The sequence below is a fragment of the Furipterus horrens genome, unplaced genomic scaffold, assembly GCF_987537825.1.
Source record: "Furipterus horrens unplaced genomic scaffold, mFurHor1.1.pri manual_scaffold_8, whole genome shotgun sequence".
In the NCBI taxonomy this organism is placed as follows: domain Eukaryota; kingdom Metazoa; phylum Chordata; class Mammalia; order Chiroptera; family Furipteridae; genus Furipterus; species Furipterus horrens.
The window spans coordinates 59,131,812-59,155,562 of NW_028327178.1; the positions used below are offsets into that span (position 1 = coordinate 59,131,812).

Here is a 23,751-nt window from a genome sequence, read left to right on the forward strand (position 1 = left end):
GATTCTTTTCTTGCTGTAGGCGAGAAAACTGAGGTTCAGAGAGGTAGGTAACTTGCCTAGTATCACACAGAAAGAAAGTGGTTGAACTGACTCTAACTAGGTCTTTCGAATGCCAAGGTCTATGTTTTTCTCTACTTCCAAATATAATACATTATAATTAGGTACATTTTTCCAGGTTCCTGAACCATGACAAACAGCACCCTCTTATAGGAAGAATTTCCTTCCCCAGAATTATTCAGGCTTTCTTTTTAACACAGCTTTACATGTAAATAAATGACTTTATTTTCTTCTCCAAAAAGTAGCTATATAAACACTTCAGAAACTGCTTATTCAGGAGACATAAAGTGATTTCTGTTTTCTCCTTATCAGAAAACCTTAAATATTTCCAACCCAGGGGCTACATGAATAATTTTGAAAGAATGTATACACTTGGGGTAAATTCCTTTTGAAAGATAACCAGATGGCAAATTATCAGGCAACTCCAGGTCTGAAACAAGAAAAGATGAACAGGCTGCTTAGGCCAAGACTGGTACATGATCTGACGCCACCAGGGGCAGATCCAGGAAGTGCAGATCAATCTAAGAAGCAGCAACAAACAATAAGAGCCACAAAAATGGAGAGACAGAAAAACAACCCCCCATCAAAAGGAAAGAAAGAATCCTCAGAAAGAGGGCTAAATGACATAGAGGGAAGCAAACTATCAGATATGGATTTCAAAACATGGATTAGGCGGAAGCTCAATGAGCTCAGCGAGTTCAAGAAAAACTACAAAAAACTCCAGGGAAACTACAAAGAACTTACTGAGAATTACACCAGCATGAAAAAGGACATAGAAGCTATCAATAAGAGCCAGGAGGAAATGAAGAATACGATCTCTGAATTGAAGAACACAGTAGAAGGAATTAAAAGCAGGCTAGAGGAGGCAGAAGATTGGCTCAGTGAGCTGGAGGACAATGTAGAAAAATATTCCCAGACAGTGCAACAAAATGAAAAAAGAATGAACAAGAATGAAGAGGTTTTAAGACAGCTGCAGGACAACATGAAATGTAATAATATCCGTATCATAAAAGTTCCAGAAGGAGAAGAAGAGGAGCAAGGTATAGAAAACCTGTTTGAAAAACTAATGACAGAAAACTTCCCTAACATGAGGAGAGAAAGAGTCACACAACTCCAGGAAGCACAGAGGGTCCCAATGAAGATGAACCCCAACAGGCCCACTCCAGGACACAACATAATTAAAATGGCAACATTCAAGGACAAAGAGACAATCCTAAAAGCAGCAAGAGAGAAACAACTAATAACATACAAGGGAGCTCCAATAAGGCTATCATCAGATTTCTCAGCAGAAACACTACAAGCCAGAAGGGAATGCCAAAAAAATATTTCAAGCAATGAAAAACAAAGGCCTACAACCAAGAATACTCTACCCAGCAAGGCTCTCATTCAAAATGGAAGGTGAAATAAAAAGTTTCCAAGACAAAAGAAGGCTAAAAGAATACATCTCCACCAAACCAGCATTGCAAGAGATGCTAAAGGGTCTGCTTTAAGAAGATGAAGAAACAGAGAGAGACAGAGAGGAACACAAGTACAAATGAGGAAAATGACAATGAATAAGTAACTATCGATAATAACCTTAAATGTAAATGGATTAAGTGCTCCAATCAAAAGACATAGGGTAGCTGAATGAATTAGAGAGCATGACCCACATATATGCTCTCTACAAGAGACCCACCTTAGAACAGATGATCTACACAGGCTGAAAGTGAGGGGATGGAAAAAAGTATTTCAAGCAATGGACATGAAAAAAAAGCTGGGTAGCAATACTTATATCAGACAAAACAGATTTCACAGCAAAGGCCATAAAAAGAGACAAAGGAGGACATTTATCAATACTTAAGAGAAAAATTCATCAAGAATATATAACCCTTGTAAACATATATGTACCCAACTTAGGAGCATCCATATATGTAAGGACAATTTTGAAAGACTTCAGGAAGGATATAGATAGCAACACACTTGTAGTAGGGGACTTTAACACCCCATTGTCAACAATGGACAGATCTTCAAAGCAAAGAAACACCAAAGATATTGAGGCATTGAACAACACTCTAGATCAAATGGGCTGAATTCATATATATAGAACTTTTCACCCCAAAGAAGCAAAGTATACATTCTTTTCAAGTGCAAATGGAACATTTTCAAAGATAGAACACACGGTAAGACAGAAACAAGCCTCAACAAATTCAAGAAAATTGAAATTATGTCAAGCATCTTCTCAGATCTCAATGGCTTAAAATTGGAAATCAACCTCAAGGAAAAAACTCGAAAACATTCAAACTCATGAAGAATAAATAACATGCTATTAAATAATGAATGGGTTAACAACAACATCAAGGAAGAAATCAAAAAGTTTCTGGAAACAAATGATAATGAACACACAACAACCCAAAACCTATAGTATACAGTGAAAGCAGTCCTGAGAGGAAAGTTCATAGCAATACAGGCCTACCTAAAAAAGCTAGAAGAATATCTAGTAAAAAATTTAACTCTACAGCTACAAGAACTAGAGGAACAACAACAAACAAAGCCCAGAGCGAGTAGAAGGAAGAAAATCATCAAGATCAGAGCAGAATTAAATTACATAGAGACTAAACAAATAATTCAAAAGAACAAAAGTAGGAGCTGGTTCTTTGAAAAGATAAACAAAATTGACAACCCTTTAACCAGGCTCATCAAGGAAAAAAGAGAGAGAACCCAAATAAATAAAATCAAAAGTGAAAGAGGAGAAATCACAACTGATACCACAGAAATACAAAGGAATGTAAGAAATTACTTTGAACAACTGTATTACAAGAAATTTGACAACCTAGATGAAATGAACAAATTTATGGAAACATATAATCTTCCAAAAGTGTATCATGAAGAAGCAGAAAGCCTAAACAGACCAATAAGAACTAATGAAATTGAAGCAGTAATCAAAAAACGTCTGGCACACAAAAGCCCTGGACTGGATGGCTTCACAGGTGAATTTTACAAAACATTTAGGAAAGAACTAACTTCTATCCTTCTCAGACTATTCCAAAAAAATCCAAGAAGAGGGAAGACTACCAAACTTGTTCTATGAAGCCAATATTACCCTAATTCCAAAACCAGGTCAAGACACAACAAAGAAAGAAAACTACAGGCCAATATCGCTGATTAACATATATGCTGAAATTCTCAACAAAATATTGGCAAACCGGATCCAGCAACACATTAGAAAGATCATACACTACAATCAAGTGGGATTCATCCCAGGGATCAACAATGGTTTAATATTCGCAAATCAATAAACATAATACACCACATAAACAAAACAAAAGACAAAAACCACATGATCATATCAATAGATGCAGAAAAAGCATTTCATAAAGTACAACACCCATTTATGATTAAAACTCTCAGCAAAATGGGAATAGAGGGAGCACACCTCAATATAATAAAGACCATATACGAGAAACCTGAAGCCAACATCATACTCAATGGGCAAAAACTGAGAACATTCTCCCTGAGGTCAGAAACAAGACAAGGATGTCCACTCTCTCCACTCCTATTCAACATAGTGTTGGAAGTTCTAGTCCCAGCAATCAGACAAGAAAGAAAAATGAAAGGCATCCAAATTGGAAAAGAGGAAGTAGAATTGTCATTATTTGCAGATGACATGATAGTGTACATAGAAAACCCTACAGACTCCATGAAAAAACTACTCGACCTAATTAGTGAATTTGGCAAATTAACAGGGTACAAAGTCAATATTCAGAAATCGAAGGCATTTCTGTACACCAACAATAAAATTTTAGAGATATAAACTAAAAGAAAAATCCCATTTACCATAGCAACAAGAAAAATAAAGTACCTAGGAATAAACTTAACCAAAAAAAAGATGGCACTGCGCTTCCAGAAACGTCCATTTGGCTTGCAAAGTCCCTACACTAACTCATGATACAGGATTTAGACTACAAACTTGTCTGTAAATCACGTGCCTGATTCACATGTGAATCACTCAGCACTTTCAGTATATCTTCACAGCAATCACTTTCTAAATATTTATTAAAATGACATCAACAGTTGGTAGAAAGCCAGAGGTGACAACTTCAGAACATCATCAGAGGGAAGCCCCCAGATGCTGATAGAGACTGCTTCTGTGACAGTGACACAAGGCAGAAGTAGCCCCATTGTGGGGCTATGTGCCCAGCGGCTACCACATTCATATAATCCTCACCAGGTAGATACTATGACTCAGGTGGGGAAACTGAGGCTCAGTGAGGATCAATGATTTGTCCAAAGTGACAAGTATCATGTCCTATAAAGATTTTTTGGATGATCACTCCCCATGGGTGACTCAGCCTCTTCTTCTTTTAGTCCCTGTACACTACCACCAGGACATTGTAATAAGCTCCTCTGCTTACTCTTCTTTTAAAGCATGTCTGTCCCCCTCACCCTACTGGGTTCTTGGAAGCAGTACTTGGGTCTGTGTCACTTCCATATTCCCACACTCAGTACAAACCTCCCACATAGTAGGTCCTCATATAATATCTGCTGCAGGAGATGCTGAATCTGCTTATTCCAAATATTAGATGTCCAATTTTGACTACATCTACACTGCACCTTATTTAAATTCTACACAAGAAACACCTGTGGTGACCCCGGCCCCCCTTCTTCTGGGAATTTGCCCAATAGAATCCAACATTCTGAGGTAGGGCTCAGCCATCTGGGTTTCCACAAGCCTTCCTGGGACAGTGAGAACCCTTCTTTCTCCCATTTTATCCCACAACCACGATGTAACTTTTATTATTATCCTCATTTTATAGCTGAGGAAACTGAAAGGCTCATGGAAGTTTCTGCTTTATTCAAAAAAAAAAAAAGAAAAAAAAGAAAAAGAAAAAAGTGACCAAATAAACTCATCTCAGAAGTTTATATCCAAGATGGAAGGTTTGGGTATGCCTAACTGTGAATAACGTAGGAAGCAGGGTGGTGAGGAAGGAAACCACAGAGACCTCAAAGAGAGAGGAGGCACATGCAGCCCCCAAGCCTGAGGCACCTGCAGAGAGTTCACGTACCACAACCCAGGGCTGGGCCTTGTGAAGCATCAAAGGGCCACTCACTCTATTATTTTTACTCTCATATTTACTAAGACAAGAAAAATTGTAAACATAACTTTGAAACATTTCAAACAAAATATATTACTGTAACCAGTGGAAGTGTATTTTAGAATAAATCCAGCAAGGTACCTTGACTCAAATCTGTCTTCCTGTATGGAAAATATACATATATCATCTTTCTCTCCAGAATTTCCTAAATACTGTTCTCTGGAAAGGGTAGTGCCTCTCCCAAATTACTCAGGCATAACTGCCACCCATAAACATTCCCTCAGAACTTCCTCTTCTCACATATCCCATAAGTTTAAAAAAAAAAAACTCTAAAAGAAAACCAATAAAATGCACCTAAGCCATAAAAAAAACCAAACCCAACACAGAAACAAAATAAATTTCCTTTAACACTTTCCCTTAAAGATTTGCAAATAATTAATTCACTGTTAATCAGTTGAGAATGATTCTTTTATACTTTGTAAATAAAGAGAGAGCATCTCCAGCCCTGTCAAAAGCAATTTGAAGTGGGCCACTGCACAGAATTAGGAGGCTGGTTACTGGGAAAGGCGACTGACCAACAGCCTTGTCGCCTGGGGCCTGAACAACATTGTCCTGCCTCCCTCCACCCACATTGCCTGCTTCGCCCCTCTCTCCTGGTTGCACTGCTGCTTTGGTTGCCAGGAAGGCTGAGGGGTTTCCAGTGAGTCACCAAGAGCAGCTGGTGACTGAGGGACCGGCTGGTGAGAGAGCCCCTGTTCTCTCTGTGCTATATTTAGAACGGCACAGAAAATCCCAGCCCTGTGGTTTCCACCTGTTCAGATGTCCCCCACAGCAAATCCACTTCTGCTGACCCACACCTCTTCTTCGCTGGGCCCTGCCCTGAATCCTGTCTCCCGATGGTTCCAAAAGACTGCTGGTGGCCTTCACTGCATTCAACAGCCATCCTATCTTTGCCAGCTTAAATTCCTCCACAAGCTCCAAGTGTCCAAAGGGACTTATTACAGAGCCCTGAGCTTCACCAGCAGGAGCATACCTTCTGTTCCTGTTCCTAAACCTGAGGGTCTAGCTAAACCCTTGTGCCAGGATTTCTACCTGAACAGGACCTAACCATGTGATCTGGTGTATCCATTTTTTTTCCCCATGACCTCTTCTGCTTGGAATGCGGATTCTCAGCCTTGGGTGATTTTAAAAACCATAGTGCTCTGGCTACATCAAAAATACAAGAAGTCAGTCTCTGTGGAGAGAGGGGACCCAGGTATCACTATTTTTAAGACTCCAGTAATTTTCAATAGGCAGCCTCTTTCCACAAGCTGCTACTCACCCAACAAGACCCAGCCACCTTGCCAGCCCTCCAGGCATTGGGAAAGCCCTGTCTGAGGTTCTGTACCCCACCTCTGCTTTAGCCTCCACCCACATTACTATCTAGCTCTACTTGATTGCTACCTCTGCTCTCACCTTGGCCACCAGACTCAGCGTTCCCGTGGCCGCTCTGCTGGGTCCTCCTCACAAGGCTGAGACTCAACAGTGCCCTGCTAATGTGGGTGCTTTCTTTAGCCTTGTGGTTGCAAACATCTCTGGTCTGAGCTATTTTGGTTCATAAACTCCTTCATTCATTCAACAACCACTGGTGATGCCTCTGCTCTCTGTTCAGTCGTGGAACCCACACAGCAGATTAGAAGGTTGCTGGGGTAGAGAGAGAAGCTAATGCACGACACAATAAGACAGTCTTTGCCTGCCAGGAGCTTGTTGCCTCCACCATGAAAGAATATCTACCATTCAGAATAATACTCTAACAAAGCTGAGTGCTTGATAGGGGCTGCTTCATTTTTCTGTTGAAGACAGGTCACTTTACAATGAGGACATCAGTTACTGTTTCTCCTTGTATAACACCTAACCCAGAGCTAATTAGGAACTTAACCACTCCTTACCAATGATGCTAATAATAACTTTTACGTCAAAACTTTATGAAAGAACATAGAGATAGATATGATAGAAAACATATAAGGAAGACATGGTTGAGAAATACGCTATTAAATAAACTTGGAGTGTGGTGTGGCAGAGGACAAGATGGCTACTAGCAACGTACATTCTTTACTTCTCTCTTACTCTCAGCACCCTGTTCTGCTTGGATCAGCAAATATGCAGTTAACAAATCAGATTTTTCTGCCTCCCTTGCCATGTTATGCAGTGCTGGCAAATGAAATGTACCTGGAATATGTCAGGGAGCTCCAAGAAAAATTTGCTTTCCTTATATGAACCTAGCTCCTTCCTCTGTGTTGTTTCTGTGCCTTCTTCCTGCTTCGAACATGAGGACCCTGGGCATGAGAGCCCCAAGCAAAGAACAGCTGAGAAAAATTGCAGGTGGAGCTTTGGGCATTGATGGCATTGTGGCATTCTCACACCTGTTTCAGACTTACTGTAGTATGAGAGAAGAATCAACTTTTATTGTTAAGTTACTACCATCAGATTTCTGTTGCATACAGTCAAACTGCCACTGACTGGTATGTGCTTCGGTGCAATGACAATGGGCTCCCCTGGCTTTACAGCCTCAGCATCCTCACCTCTAAAATGAAGTTATAATATTCATTGTTATTTGAGATTAGAGATAATGTGAAACAGAGCCTGGTGTGCAGTTGGTACTCAATAAATATCAGGAATTGTAATTCTCACTTATGGCAAGCTGCTCATGCCCATGAGGTCAACCTGTACAATTCTAAGGTGAAAATGGAAAACAAAGTTAAATGAGATGATGAGTGCTACTCTGTGCATGCCAGTCTACCAGGCACGTTGAGAAACACAGCCAGACTGACACAATCACAGGGTCTTGAGGTTACTGCCTAAGCAATGAAATTCTGTAATATAAGTGAACAAGATTTAATTTAAAATCCAGTTAGCATCAGACTTATAGAAACCCCTGTTCCTACAATTTGTGTTATAGAAACCAGCAACAAAACCACTGTTAGTGGCTCTGTTCACTTTGTAAAACATTTTCATATCTATCATTTCATTCTGGCTTCACAGCAGCCTCTGTGGACTGACAGGATGACCCAGCTCTGGGGCAGCTACACCAAGACAAGAAGCCAGTGCCCCGGCTCCCAGCCTTAGTTTAGCCGGTCCTGTTCAGAGCACTGGAGTCCCTTGTTTGGGTACACAGCACACCAGCTGGTCTGCATTGTGGGGCGGAGGGGGTCTCAGGGCAGACAGAGTAAAGGGGAAGAAGGTATCTCACTCTGCTGAGCCCTCTACATGCATTATCTCATGACAATCCTTTTTAGGTTATAGCCCTACCTTGCCCATTTGGTAGATGAGAAAATGAAGGCTTGTAATGGTTAAATTAGATCTCCAAGATAGCACAATCCAGTGGGAACTTGGACCCAGGTGTGTTTGTGTCTGAGCCCTTTTGCTGTCTGTGGTAAAGGTTCTGGCAATGTACTACTGACGACACACAGGAGTGCAGGATGACAATGTTTCATTACAGAAAACTCTTCATTTTAAAGACTCTTAGGCAAAAAAGATCAATATTGGGGCCCTTCTCAGCCACGGGGAATGTCATAGAAATGGTTAAGGAACTACATACTGACTTAGTCAATGAACATTACATTTTCATGGTTATTGTGGATTTTGTTACACGACAAAGAACCAAAGACTCAGCCTAGGGACATGTGTGTATGTAAGTGAATAAGTGTATGGATATGTACGTGTGTGCGTGCACGTGTGCATATGTGTTTGGGGTTTTCTTGTGACCAATATGGTCTTTTGAGACTTTTACTAGTCTCCTGGTTTGAAATTCTTTGTAAACCTCTTGTGGTTAAAACAGAGTTTAAACTGTTCTTGCACTGGATGCACCACAGCCATCTGAAGTCCCTTGGGAGGAAACCAGGGCCCAGTTTGTACAGAAGGCACACTATAAATGTAAGAGAGGATAACTTGGCCCAGGGCACATTCTTACATAAACATATTCCCACTTTGGTTTTTTAGTGGAGGTCCCAAACTCAACAGAAATTGCTGGTCAGACATACTTTTTGTTTACATAATGATGTATTTTTTAACTTAGAAACATCCCATGGAGAATATTTCTTCCCAGTTTCACTGCAGGAATCAGAAGAGAATAACTGAGGAAGAAGAAGGAAGAAAGTAAGATGGCCTAGACCATTCCAGACCCCCAAAGTGTCAGGCACTGGCCAGAATCATGGGCCCTGCTCATGTGGCCCTGGGGGTACTCACCGTGGTCATGGGCAAACACCAGCAGCTGCAGGCCCACCAGCATCTGAGCCAGTTCATCATAACGGCCACAGTGCTCCCCGGCTCCATGGGACACAAAGACTAGGGCTCTGCAGGGATGAGAGGGGAGCTGAGTTAGGAAGGCGGCAGATCACTGAGCTGCAGCTTGAGCAGTCTGGAGCTTTCATAACATCAGCAACAAGTCAAAGACGAGGTCACAGGCTAAATGCATCAGTAAGTGAGAGGGGATTGTTCTTAGAATGCTGAGCTTCAGGGTTCCACAGAATGGAGTCCAAATTTTGGCTCTCAGGCACAGTACTCATACCTGAAGCTTCATTTCTTCACCTATAAAATTCTATTAACAATAGCTTTGTCTGGAAAGGGGTGGTGAAGGTCGCAGGTGCTAACTTATACCAACACAGCAGATAGAATACTGGCACATGGCAGGCCCTCCATTGGTGCTGGTTTCCTCCCTAGCCAAGCTGCCCAAGTGGACCAGCCCTAAAGCCAATCAGGGCACTCCGTGATCAGGCCACAGTGACTGGCTCAGGTACAGGTATGTGACTCAAGCCAAGCTGACTGGATCCAATCAAAACTGATCCTAGAGCTTTGGCCTAGATGGTCAGGAGAAGGTATTTTTATTTTCCCACTAGACTGCAGCCTTGGAGGCTGTGGGCCTACAATGGCCCCAGCAGCCTGGCCGAAACTGAACTATGAGTTGACACAACAGAGGAGAACCATGTAAAGGAGGGTCACCAAGTCAGTCTGACTGATAATGAGCTCTGAATCCAGCTGGACCTGAAGCTGGCATTCTCCCCTATCTTGCCTTTTGTTGTTGTTGAGGTCATTGGATTTTCTGTCATTTGAGACGAGAAGAATACTAACTGACATACGGTATTCCCTCACTTATCGCGGGTATTACGTTCTAGACCGCCACCCCCACCCCCGCGATAGGCGAAAATCCGCAAAGTAGGAAACTTACATTTATTTTAGTATTTATATATATTTTAAGGCTTTATAAACCCTTCCCACACAATTATAAACTGTTCCCAGTCCCTTACTAACCTTTCCCACTCCCTTATTAACCTTTTCCACACTTTTATAAATACTGCTTATGTTCTTAAACATATTCTACACTCTTAAACCGACATAAATTTAATGACATATGTATACAGTACCGCAAAATCCTGCGATATAGCAAAAAATGCACGATAAATAATAAAATATACTATTTTTAAAAATCCCGCTATCCAGTGAGGCCGTGATAAGTGAACCGCGATATAGAGGGGGACTACTGTACAACTCTTTCTATTTTTGTGTAGAATAATTGTACTTTCACATTCATTCTTCTACAGGTGGCTGGCATTTGTATTATGTGTGTGACTTTTGTTATCCTCCCCTCTTCCTCCATCTGGCAAACTCCTCCCCTTCCTTCAAGACTAATCCTTAAGGTTCCCCTGTGAAAAAGACTTTCCAGCTTCCAAAAGGCTGTCTTAAGTCTATTCTCTGCTCTGGTCCTCTGTAATGCCTTCGTTACAGGATGGATGACAGCTGCTTTCTACCTACCCCCACCACTGATTACAACCTTCTTGAGGACATGCAGACTTCTGTCTCATTTTTCTTTAGAGGCTAGCATAGCTTTAAGCTCTTGGAGGGAACTCAGCAAATACTATCTGAATGAATAGATGAATGACAAAGGTTGTGAGGTTTTAAAATAAACAGCTATATTTTGCTCCTGTGCAGAAACCTCAGGAGCTAGAAGCTAAGTTTGGCTAGGGTCTCAGTTACCCAGGAAAGCCTTCAATGAGGCACGAGCACTCTGGGATACAAACAATAGTGTCCATTGTGCATAGCTCAGCCCAGCTTCTACACTGGCTGGTGTCAGCCCAGCAGTGGTTGAGTTGTAAGAGGGGATTTAGATTCTTAAATATACAATTGTCGACTCATATTCTTAGCATAAGACCCATAAATGGTTAAGAGTTCCCTCAAGCAAGGAGTGACTGCTGTGATACATACCCATTCAACTTCTGAAGGGGAGGGAGAGAGAGAAGGATAACAGTAGCTGCCATTTTATTGAGCATTTACTATGTGTCAGTTCCTCTATGAACTCCCTATACAAGAGTGCTAATCCTCAAAATCATGTCATTCTTTATCTTTTTTACAGCTGAGAATGAAAATCAGAGAAGTTAATTCCCCAAGTCACAAAGCAAGTCGGTGAAAGGTAGATCAGAGCATATCAGCACCTGACTTACAGGTCTCCAATGGGCTGCCAGTGGACTCAGAATACAAGTCATCTTGTCCCTTGCCTGCCTTGCCACTCCTGGCTATTTCCCCAGTCTACCCACCTGTTCTCATGAGGGGCTTCCAGCCATTTTTTAGCAGCACCCAGTTCTTCCTACCGCAGGGCCTTTGGCCTTGACAACCACCTCTCCCTAGAGTGCTCTCTGCTAGATCTCCCAGGGCTGTTCCTCATGCTTGGGTCTCAGGATAGATGTCACCTCAGAAAGGTCTCTCCTTCATCTCACTTGGGATGGCCTCCCACTGTTGGATCTTTCTGACTTGCACTGGACCCTCACTGCATACCACAATTTGCCATCTGCTTGCTTGCTTCTTGGCTCTCTCCTCCACTTTGAAGTCAGCTCAAGAGGCCAGGATGGCAACATGCCAGAACAGTACTCCAGCCTAGTGGCACTGAGCAGGGACCAGAGAATACATGTTAAGTAAAAAATACTTTTTCAAAAGCTTGTGTTCTTTCTACAACTCCTCTCTGCCAGGTTGTGTACAGGCAAAACAGCACCTTTGTTTGTTTGTTTTTAAGAAATATGTTGTCACTTTAAAAAAAAAATTTTATGTTTTTATTCTTAGAGAGAGGGGAAGGGAGGAGAAATGGAAGGAGAGAAACATCAATGTGTGGTTGCCTCTCGCGCACCCCCAGTTGGGGACCTGGCCTGCAACCCAGGCATGTGCCCTGACTGGGAATGGAACCAGCAACCCTTTGATTCACAGGCCAGCACTCAATCCACTGAGCCACAATGGCCAGGAAACCAGTTTGTTTTACCATGCTATGTGCTTTATTCTTTGAGCAGAACACAAAGTACCAGCATTAACCTCATTTTCCTTTGACACATGTCCTCCCTGCTTTTTTCCTAAAAATACAAGAGAAGCACTTCACACCCTCTTCATTGTTCCATGGAATGCCTAGCCACCTGATTATACCTGCCCACCTGACACTTCTGGGGTCCGCTGACGGCACTCCTCTCTGATCTGCAAAAGGGGCTGGACCTCCAGCAGGAGAAGTTCAGCACTTTAAAATTCTTTAAGAATTGCAGCAACTGCTATATTAACTCAGTCCACAATTAATGCAGAAGGACAAGAGATTAAGCCAGTCATGCAATAGTCAGCCTCTCACTGCATTTCAGTCCAACCCAGTGGAGAACTTTGTCCACAAGCAGTTTCCCAGGTTGGAGCTTATGCCCTGGGGCAGGGGCCTCGGGAAGCAGGCTGGCAGGAGGATTTTCCATTTATTTGCCCTACCCACTTGCCAGTATGGTTGCCTCCCCTTATCAGACCTCCCTGGCTCTCTATCTTCACACCTGCTGTAGGTGAAGCCACCATCTGCTTATGGTCAGATCCTGTGTCTGAAAAACTGACCAGCAGTTAACCAGATCCACCCTAGGTCCTAGCCCCTCCAAGCTCCACTTCTTGTTGCCATGGACACATCCAGCCACATCCTGAGCTCTGTGTCTTTATGTCTGGTCTCTTTGGGGAATGTGAAATACCTCATCTAGGCTTTCTATGGAACTTCCACATTCACATTGGATCCTGGCCTCCTAGAGTTTCATAATCATATTTATGCTCTGAAAACACAGCACTAAGGAACTTAGATGTCATGTAAATAATGCCACATATGCAGGAGGCCATGAACAGAGAGTACAGGCCAGGCAGGGTGGTTTATTCTCAGCACCACCATATGTGGCTCTGGGAAAGTCACCTGGCCACTCTGAGCCCGAAGTCACAGGATGGCAGTGAAAATGGCCCTTTGACTGAGACTGTCCAGAAATACTGACCAAAGCTTATCACATGCCAGGTTCCAGGGACACAAAAGATGGAAAAACAGCATTGTCCCAAACCTTACACAGATGACAGTCTCACAGGAAAGACAGATACTGAGCAAAGAATACATGTATAAGCAGGTATTATGAGAAGTGCCATGAACACAAAAAGAGGGTACCACAGGGGGCCTTACTGAGACTGAAGAGAGTGGACAAGGAAGGCCTTAAAGTATTCAAGGTGAGAACTGAAGGCTGAGAAGAAGAACAGTTATGGGTAGGGATGAGAGCTGTCTGGGTTTAGGGTCCTGTTCAGAATAACACAGGTGCACCTATCCCAGGCACAAAACAAAGGGCTGGGAGAAGGTGCCTTAGATGAGCTCTGAGAGGTGAGGCAGCCAGAACTTTGAGGGCCCTAGAGGCAGCAAGGAGCTGGGGATTCCTCCATCTAGAGGGTGGTACAGAGCAGGTGAATGACCTAACCTGAGTTTTTGAAGTGTGTCTGGCTCTGTGGACAGAGGAGCAGGGAACCTTCATGGCCAGGCCCTTCTATCCTTCCTCCCCTGGCCTTTTGCAACCTCAGTCAACAATAGCAGCAGAAAATTAACAGGGCACTTATGCAGACACAGCAATACCCACAGTGGTAGAAATTAGGTTGCAGAAGAGGCTAGCAAAGCCCATTAGGAGCCAGCTGTTCTGAGGGAAGGCAGTGACTATCAGAGAGGGAAGCCAGGACCCAGGAGCAGATGGCCTGCCTGGCATCCAGCCCTGGGAAGCAGGGAAGCTCCCAATAAGGCATATGCAGCCTTTGAGATGAAAATGTTACAGAATTCCTTAGAGTTTATAAGCTGGGGCCTGCTTACTCATGCCCAGGTGTGACAAATTGAATTTCCCCTCAATCAAAAAATTAATTTTCCCTTTATTCCATTGCTTATTCATTGTTGATGTGATGAACATTTCTGGGCCTCAATTTGCTCACCTGCAAGATGGGGATAATCCAAACAACACCAACCACAGAGGGCAAATGGAGTAAATTAGATGTGTATGGAACACTAAGGGTCTTGCCTGACATAAAGAAAGCACTGCAACTGTCCACTCTGAAGCCCTTTTCTCTGATGACACAGACGGCGCACTTGTAGTCTAGAGGCCTGGGCTTATGCTCCAGCCTCCCCATGAACTGGTTCCTGGGTTTCCGAGGGCCTCAATTTCTCAACCTGGCACCAACTCACTGAGGTTTGGGGTTGAAATGAGGGAATATATGTACAAATACACTAAAGCGCTCTGTTGGCCACGGTTGAGGCCTCTGCCTTCCCAGTCACATGCTCTGCTTTGCTAACCCCTTGAATGGTGAGGGCCATTCATAGACCCAGATGGTGCAGGGACCCTTGGAAGCATAGGCAGGGAAGAGGCCAGCAGCCCTACCAGTACCTTGAAAGACAGAGACCAGTGCTGGGAGGAAAAGAGTTCACTTCCATGAAAGAGGCCCCCACATGGTTCTCATAGGACTTCAAACTTGGATGGGACCTACTCCCCCTACTATCTGCATATCTGTAGAGTGGGGATCACAACCCTCCCTCACAAGGCTCTCAGGAGAATTAAACAAGCACTTAGCATGGCCTAGCACTGAGTAGAGAATGCTAGCCTTCTTCCTGCCTGCCCTTTTCTGAGCTATGCCAGGCTTCATTAATGGGAGAACTGGCTGCCTAACTGAAGAAATGTTCTACAAATTTTACTAAGAAAAGTTTGGAAAACAGAATTTGCTGGAGAAAACAAATGGTCAGAGGGACACAATGGACGTTCCTACCCCTAGGCAGCAGCTCCAATAGCAAGGTGGGGGTATCAGATCCAAACAGTCCTATTGACTTTTATAATGTCCTCAAATGAAGGGGGCAGAAGGGAGTCTGCTTGCCTCCTCTGGGTACTGCATATGCAGTTATCTCTCAATTATTTCCAAGGCACTCCACTCAGGCAGTGCATAGCTCACCTCATAATCCACATCCACCAAATTCCTACTACCATCTTTTATGACCTTAAATATCATAGGAGCTTCTGGTCCTATGACTACATTAAAATAACAACTAAGAGACTTCTGGCCAAGATGGAGTCTCCCTCTACAACTAAGAAGGATTATAGCTAATGCAAAACTAAAAATAATAAGAAGTTCCTGAAAATAAAGCTACATGGAAGTCCAACGTATGAAGTCATAAACAAGTGGTGCTCATCCGGATGGGTAGGAAGTGCGAGCCCGCGGCTGAGAGAGATCGAACTGTGGTGGAGGCGGCAGCCGCAGCGGCAAACGGCAGGACCTGGTGAGCAGATTCCTGTGTTTGGGGGAAGGAGAGAAGCGCCTGGGGGCCAGCCCTGGCTGCAGACCGAATCCTTTGGCTCGCAATTCCAACAGAGGAGAGCGCGGACCCTGTTGGGAGACAGCCCTGTTCGCCAGCGGAGAGTAACAGCGGGAATCCATCTTGGACCCCTGCCCCCACGCAGAGCGCCACAAGGTGGTGAGAAAGGTCGCCAGGTTGTGACAAGCACACGGCGCTCCGCCCAATACAGCATAGGAGGTGTGACAGTGCCCCGCCCAAGAGGGAAAGATAAACAAAACAACATTCAGAATGGCAGAATTAATGATTGAAATACCAATCACACAGCTAATGAAAAAACAAAAGCCTTGACCGAGGAACAAATAGCGATCTTTCGGAAGCTCAGTTTAGAGCCATAGTCATAAGACAGCTTACAGACCTAACAGCGGGGCTGAATCAAGACCGGGAAGGAATGAAGGCTAGCCCTGCTGAAATGAACAAAAATACAAACAAGACAAGTGGTGAGGAAGGGAAAGCCATGGATCAAATCAACAAATCAGAACATAAGGAGGGAACAGACAACCAGTGCAGAAAGGGGAAACGAAGAGTGCGGAATATGACGAGAGGCTCAGAAACCTCTGGGAAGGCTATAAGAGAACGAACATTTGGGTTATCGGATTGCCAGAGGGTGAAGAAGAAGAATTAGAAATTGAAAAATTATGTGAAAAAATAATGAAGCAGAACTTCCTTAACTTGGGGAAGGAGGTGAACTTACAGGTCCAAGAAGCACAGAGAGTTCCGGATAGGCTGGACCCAGGGAGGACCACACTAAGACACATCATCAAAATGTCAAAAATTAAAGATAAAGAGAGAATCTTAAAAGTAGCAAGAGAGAAGAGAAGAATCATGTACAAAGGGGTCGCAATTAGACTATCAGCGGATTTCTCAAAGGAGACTTTACAGGCAAGAAGGGACTGGCAAGAAATATTCAAAGTAATGAAAATCAAAAACCTACAACCATGATTACTCTATCCAGGGAAGCTCTCATTCAGGATAGAAGGGCAGAGAAAGTGTTTCCAGGGCAAAGTAGGACTGAAAGAACCATCATTACTCTATCCAGTGAAGCTCTCATTCAGGATAGAAGGGCAGAGAAAGTGTTTCCAGGACGAAGTAAGACTGAAAGAGTTTGTTAGGTCCAAACCACTGTTATATGAGATGTTAAAGCGACTTGTTTAGAAGACGGAGGATCAGGACAATGAACGTTAAAATGAAAACTGTATTACAACAACCAACAGCAGAAGCTAGCGAACTGAGGTAAGGGCAAACTAAGTAGGCAATGAGAACGGAAAAAGAATTATAGGTAGGGGGAGCATATAGGTAGGGGGAGGTCAGTGGGGAGGGGGTCGGGGGAGAGGGAGGGAGATGGTGCAGGAATTGGGAAGCATAGTGGGAGGGAGTGGAGTGGACAGGAAGATGTTGAAAAGAACTATATGCAGGACCAATGGGCATGGACTAAGGGGGGAGACTACTGGAGGGAGGGGGAAGCAGGGGGGAAGGAAAATTGGGACAACTGTAACAGCATAATCAATAATAAATAAATAAATAATATAAAATAACAACTAAATTACAGAGCAACCATCATTGAGAACCACCTGAAATCTAGCTGAACAGAAGTCCTATATCTGACAATACACACAGAAGAAGCCACATTGAGACTGGTAGGAGGGCTGCAGATGCTGAATGGGCTGGTCCCACAACAAAGTATGGTGGTCAAAACTGGGAGGGATATTTCAGTTGTGGAGGTCCACACTGAGGAGTGAAGAAGGGTCACAACCCTATACCAGTTCCCCCAGTGCCAGGAAAAGAAATCCTCATAATTTCAGCCTGTGAAAATTAGTAGGGATTGTGGCTGAGTGAGAGGAAGGCTTCTGAAGCCCCATTCATTCCCCTTAAAGTAATTGTGCGTGGACTTACTCAGACTTACTCCCTCTGAGCTCCAAAACTGGGGCAGCAGCTTGAAAAGCACCAGGGATATACAGGAGGAACTGAATTCTCTAGCTTTGGAGTGAGGTCTGAAGGGGTGGCTTTCTCCCAGACAGAAGTGCTGGCAGAAGCCATTGTTCTTTTGCTGCGTCCTCCCCATGCCAGTGCAGGCAGGCAGCACGTCTAAGTCTCCTTCAACCTGACTAACACAATTCACTCACACTGGTGATTCCCTGAAACCCAGCTCCCACCCAACTTGTAGGCCCATCTAAGCTGCTTCCAGTGGCCTTTCCTACAAACAGCCTGTCTTGGCTCATGCTTCAGACTTTCCTAAAATCTCTCAAAGACTCACAACTCCAAAACAAGCAGCCTCTGGCCTCAGCATGTCCCATACATCTTGCTAGAGTAGCCCAAGCCCAACACTAGTGGTAGCTAGCCTTAGTTTGCACCTTAGGTCTTTCAGGTACCTCCAAGCTCAGCACAATAGTAGCCATCTATAGACTGCTCTGTAGTTCACTCCAGGTGGCCCTGGGCAGGGATCAGGTGTCAGCTGATACTTCATGAAAATAAAAGTTGGATTATCAATACTTTGGACAAAATAAACTTTAAAACAAAGGTTATAACAAGAGACAAAGAAGGACCCAGCAATTTCACTTCTGAGTACTTATCTGAAGAAATCCAAAAAGATATATGCATCTTTGTGTTCACTGCACCATTATTTACAATAGCCAAGATATGGACGCAATCTAAGTGTCATCAACAGATGAACACATAAAGAAGTTGTGTATATATTCAATGGAATATGACTCAGCCATGAAAAACAATGAAATTTTGCCATCTGCAGCTACATGAATGAACTAAGAGGGTATTGTGCTGAGTGGAATGTCAGGCAGAGAAAGACAAATGGCATATTCTTTCACTTACAAGTGGAATCTATAAAACAAAATAAACAAACAAGAAACACAGAAAGAGGCTCATAGATACAGAGAACATTTTGATGGTAGCAAAATTGGAGGGTGTTTGGGGTGGGTGGGTGAAAAAGATGAAAGGATTAAAAAGTACAAATTGGTAGTTTCAGAATAGTTACAGGAATTTAAATTTTAGCATAAGGAATATAGTCAATGATATTCTAATAACTATGTATGGTGTCAGACAGGTTTTCTTTAAAAACAAAAAAACAAAAAACAAACAAACAAAAACAATACAAGGGAGATGTTTCTGACCATGGATAAATTTGAGGTCATGGTTTTTTCAAGGAGAAATATTTAAACGTATTTAACAATAATTTCCATCAGGGTATTTACAATTGGGAAAGTTAACTCAAATGTCATCAGTTTAATTATTATTTGTTCTTAATTAAAATGTTAATTGAGAACTGCTGGCCAAGATGGAGGCTTAGACAGACATGCTGTGTCTCCCTCCACAACTGAGAATGAATACAACTACCTCAAAACTAGAGACAACCAGAAGTTCCAGAAAATCGAGCTGCGTGGAAGTCCAACAAACAAAGATATAAAGAAGCAATACTCATCCAGACAGGTAGGAGGGGTAGAGATGGGATGGAGAGGATGCAGTGTGGTGGCAGCAGCAGCTGCAGCAGTGGCAGGCCAGTGGAAAGTGCAGTTACCATTTTAAAAAGTAGGGAGGGACACCTGGGGAGCACTCCCAGCACCAGACCAAACCACATAGCTAATGATTCCAGCACCAAGGAAAATAAAGCCTCAGTGCTTCTGACTACGAAAACCAGTGGGGTTTGGGGTGGAGGAAGAAACTGCTGGTCTCTCTGCAGAGTTCACTTGTTTAAAGGGCCTCTATGGTCCTAGAACATCTGCAGACCACCCACTCTGGGAACAATGGCTAAGGCAACAGTTAGAGAGGCACCAGTCCCATACGGAAGTGGGAGAAGTGCCTGGAAAAGGGGGGAGTGCTGAGCAAGTGGCATTGTTCCCTCTCAGACCCCTCCCCCACATACAGTGCCACAGTATGGTGAAACAGGTCGCCTGTACTGAGGAATACCTAAGGTTCCGCCCTTTACAATGTAACAGGTGGGACATTTCTACCTAAGACACAGAAGCAAACAAACACAGGAGCCTGTCAAGATGAGGAGACAGAGAAGTATGGCCCAAAAGAAGGAATGGATCAACATTTGAGTGGGAAAGCTAAGCAACGAGAAGATAGCCAACCTAACAGATGAAGAGTTCAAAACACTGGTGATAAAGATGCTCAAAGACTTGACAGATATGCTTAAGTATGGCAAATGCAGAAAGGAAGAAGTGAAGGTTATGCTAATGAAATGAAAGAAAATCCACACCAAACCAATGGTGAAGGGAAGAAAACCACGGTTCAAATCAATGATTTGGCACATAAGGAAGAAAAAACAGTCAACCAGTACAGAATGAGGAAACAAGAATTGAAAAAAGTGAGGAGAGGATTAGGAACCTCTGGGACAACTTTAAACATGCCAACATCCAAATCATGGGGTTGTCAGAAGGAGAAGAGGAAGAGCAAGAATTGAAAGCTTAAATGAAAAAATAATGAAGGAAAACTTCCAAAATTTGGCAAAGGAAATAGACATACAAGTCCAGGAAGCACAGGAAGTCCCAAACAAGCTAGACCCAAGGAAGACCGCACCAAGACACATCATAATTAAAATGCTAAAGGTTAAGGATAAAGAGAGAATCTGAAAAGCAGTAAGAGAAAAGCAGTGAGTCACCTACAAAGGGGTGCCTATAAGTCTATCAGCTAATTTCTCAAAAGAAACTTTTCAGACAAGAAGGGACTGGCAAGAAGTATTCAATGTGATGAAAAGCAAGGACCTATAACCAAGATTACTCTATCCAGCAAAGCTATAATTTAGAATGGAAGGGCAGATAAAGTGCTTCTCAGACAAGGTTTAGCTAAAGGAGTTCATCATCACCAAGCCATTATTATATGAAATGTCAAAGGGACTTACTTAAGAAACAGAAGATCAAAATTATGAACATTAAAATGACAACAAACTCACAACTATCAACAACTGAATCTAAAAAATAAAAACAATATCCAACTAAGCAAACCACAGTAGGAACAGAATCACAGGTATGCGGATCATTTGCAGGGTTATCAGCTGGGAGGTGGAAGGGGGAGAAATGGGGAAATGGTGCAGGGATTAAGAAGCATAAATGGTTGTTACAAAATAGACAGGGGGATGTTAAGAATAATATAGGAAAGGGTGAAGTCAAAGAACTTATATGCATGACCCATGGACATGAACTAAGGGGGAGTGGGATTGCTGGAGGCAAGGGGAGTAAAGGGAAAAAAAAATTGGAACTACTGTAACAAAGTGATTAATAAAATATATGAAAAACAATAAAATAAAATGTTGAGTATAAAAACATCATCAGGTATGAGTGGGACCCTGAGGCTGAGTTGAACCCCTTTTTCACAACTGAAGCCAGTGCATGACAGGCTCTGTTGGAATCTAAATTTAACTGTTTTCCCTCCTCTTTCAGAGTTCCAGGACAACTTTGTTCCTCCCTTTCTGGCATGGCTCCTGCAGCATGTGACAGGGAAGTAAATAGAACAAAACTCCAAAAGGCATCTAAAATTTCATAGCGGGAACTAGAAATAGAGTTGTCACTTGTAAAACAGATCAATAATGCTGACTTCCCGGGTTCTTTTTGAGCACTGATTGAGAAAATTTATGGAAAAGAACTCAGCAGGACGCTTGCTGCAGAGTTGAGCATTACATACTGGTCAATGTTAGCAGTTGATATCTACTTTGGCCAAATAGTAGTTTAAGTGTGTTACACACTAATTCATTTAACCCTTAAACAACCCTGATGGGTAGATACTGTTATTTCCCCATTTTACAGATGAGAAAAGTGAGGCTCAGAGAGGCTAACCAGGTTGCCCGCGGTCACACAGCTTGTAGGTTTTGAACCCAGCAGAATTTGAACCAATTAGGCTGGCTCGCAAGTCTGTATTCTTACCACTGTGTGATTACACAGTAAGAGGAAGATAAGATACCATGTAATCATGTTTCAGTGAATGGTCAGGTGGGGTCCTGCAGCCCCCATACTTCAACTAGTTTATCCTCTGGCCCTCTGCCTCAGCCCACCCCTTCTATGAACTCTGAAGTCTTTCCCAGCTTCAGGACTGAGTTAGATGCTCCTCCCTGGGGCCCTGTAACACTTTGTTCACATCTCTTTTATCCAGTACTCATCATAACCTAGTGTAAGTAGACCATGAGTTCTTTGGGGACAAGGACCATGTTTTATTTATCCATCCTAGTACCCTGTCCCTAGCAGCCAGAATGGCCTTTGCTCCATGAATGCTAAAAGAATGAATAATGTGACTAAGAGAAGACGGAGACAAGCATGGGCTAAAACAGTAAGGGAAGCATTCCTGGAGGCCTGCAGACTGCTCCTGTAGTTTCTCCAACTATTTTGAATGTACCTGATCCCCCCTTTTTAATCCCCTTTCACTATGCCTGGATAGAGAGATTTCTGTAGTCTTCAACTGATACAGATGCTTCAGTTGAGAGGTTGAGATGGCCACTGAGTCCCCAGGAAGAGAAGAATGAGGACAGGTGAGGAGGCCCTGAAAGGGATGGTCAAGGTGAGTGAGTAAACATAGGAGGTTTGAGGGGTGCCATGTGGACTTGTAAAATTGGCGGGAAAAGACTTGACATGTGAGGGAGTAAAGCTCAGCTGAATGGGGAAGAGGCCCTGGATGCAAGAACAAAATGGTTGATTATATCCTCCAGTCAATTGGAGGTGCTGAAGGATTCTGGGATAGGATGTGACAAGGCAGAGGGACACATCTATGGCTGGAGGAAAATTTAAGATTCAGGAAAACAATAGGAATTAGATTATTTTTGAAACACAACCCAATCTTAGTTTTTTGTTAAAAGGTGGATATTCAATAGGAGCACTTCCCAAGAAGAAAAAAAATATCATAATTTTTAAAGGCCACAGGGAAAGCTTCTTTGGCATTCTTCCATTAACACACCTTTCAAAATGTGTATAAACCAAAACCTAGAACAGCTTTGCATCAAGCATATTTTACCTTAAATGCTGCTGTCTACCCCCAAAATATATATTTTTTTATTATCACTAGAACACTATAAAACAGAATATGTTGGCTAAACCAAGATAAGCCATTTAGTTATGATCATTAAAAGTAAATACACTGAAAGGGTAATCACCCAGATTAACAATAACAGTGCTGACTGATACATATTAAAAACCAGCACCTGTGGGTTGGGGACCTGAAGTCACTCTCTGGACTGGAATCTTGGGTCCATCCTTCCCTAGCTGCAAGCCTCAGAAAAGTGACTCAATCTCTCAGGGTCTCAATTTCCTAATCTGTGATATGGGGGACCAACAATAGCACCTCCTAGAGTTGTGGGGATTATGTTAGTATTGTGAAACACTAAACCAATGCCCAGGAGCCAGTGAGTGCCAGTAAATACTTAACTAGTATTTACTTATTACATGCCATTTTACAAAGTTAGGAAATGAGCATAGAGATGTTAAACATTTAACTCAGATCACACACACGCCAAGCTTTGAAAATTTGATTGAAGAGCCCTCTTTCTTAGTCAGTACACTGAATGCAATCAGGATTCCATGGGAATTATTCAGTGTTTTATAATGACAATTTATTGTCATGTAGTATAAATAGATATGGTTAATAACAGTTTCACCATTTTGGATATTATAATTGGTTTCTTGGTATATATCTTTAATTGATGGCCAACGCACCAAAAAACCTCCGCTGCCTTGCGGCATACCTCTTCAGGGGAAAGGCTAAGGGAGTAAACCCCGACAGAAAATCTGGAGCCGGAGTCCCTAAGGCGGTTTGACGTTGTAGTCAACACCGGCAACTCCTGCGGCGCACCTGAACCCAAGCTGTATTGACTCCGTCTTTCCCTTGGACCCTTCAGCTGCGAAGAGAGGGGGGGTCTGCTGCATGGGCAACAGCAGACCCTCCATATCACCCTGCCCAGGCTCTGTAGCTTCAGCTTCACTGGAGAGGACACTCCAGCGTCATCGCAAGATGTCGATTCAACACGGGAGGAGA

General features: G+C 43.0%; 1 protein-coding gene across 6 annotated transcripts in view; it reads right to left on the reverse strand.

The window, feature by feature from the left end:
* The window catches only part of MGLL (monoglyceride lipase), a 169,669-nt gene that overhangs the window by 91,127 nt on the left and 54,791 nt on the right, over positions 1 to 23,751 (reverse strand). For all 6 annotated transcript variants that reach the window (XM_090285904.1, XM_090285902.1, XM_090285905.1 and 3 more), the window contains exon 3: positions 9,354 to 9,460. In XM_090285904.1, the coding sequence (XP_090142030.1) occupies positions 9,354 to 9,460 (107 nt within the window). The remainder of the gene's footprint in view (positions 1 to 9,353; positions 9,461 to 23,751) is intronic.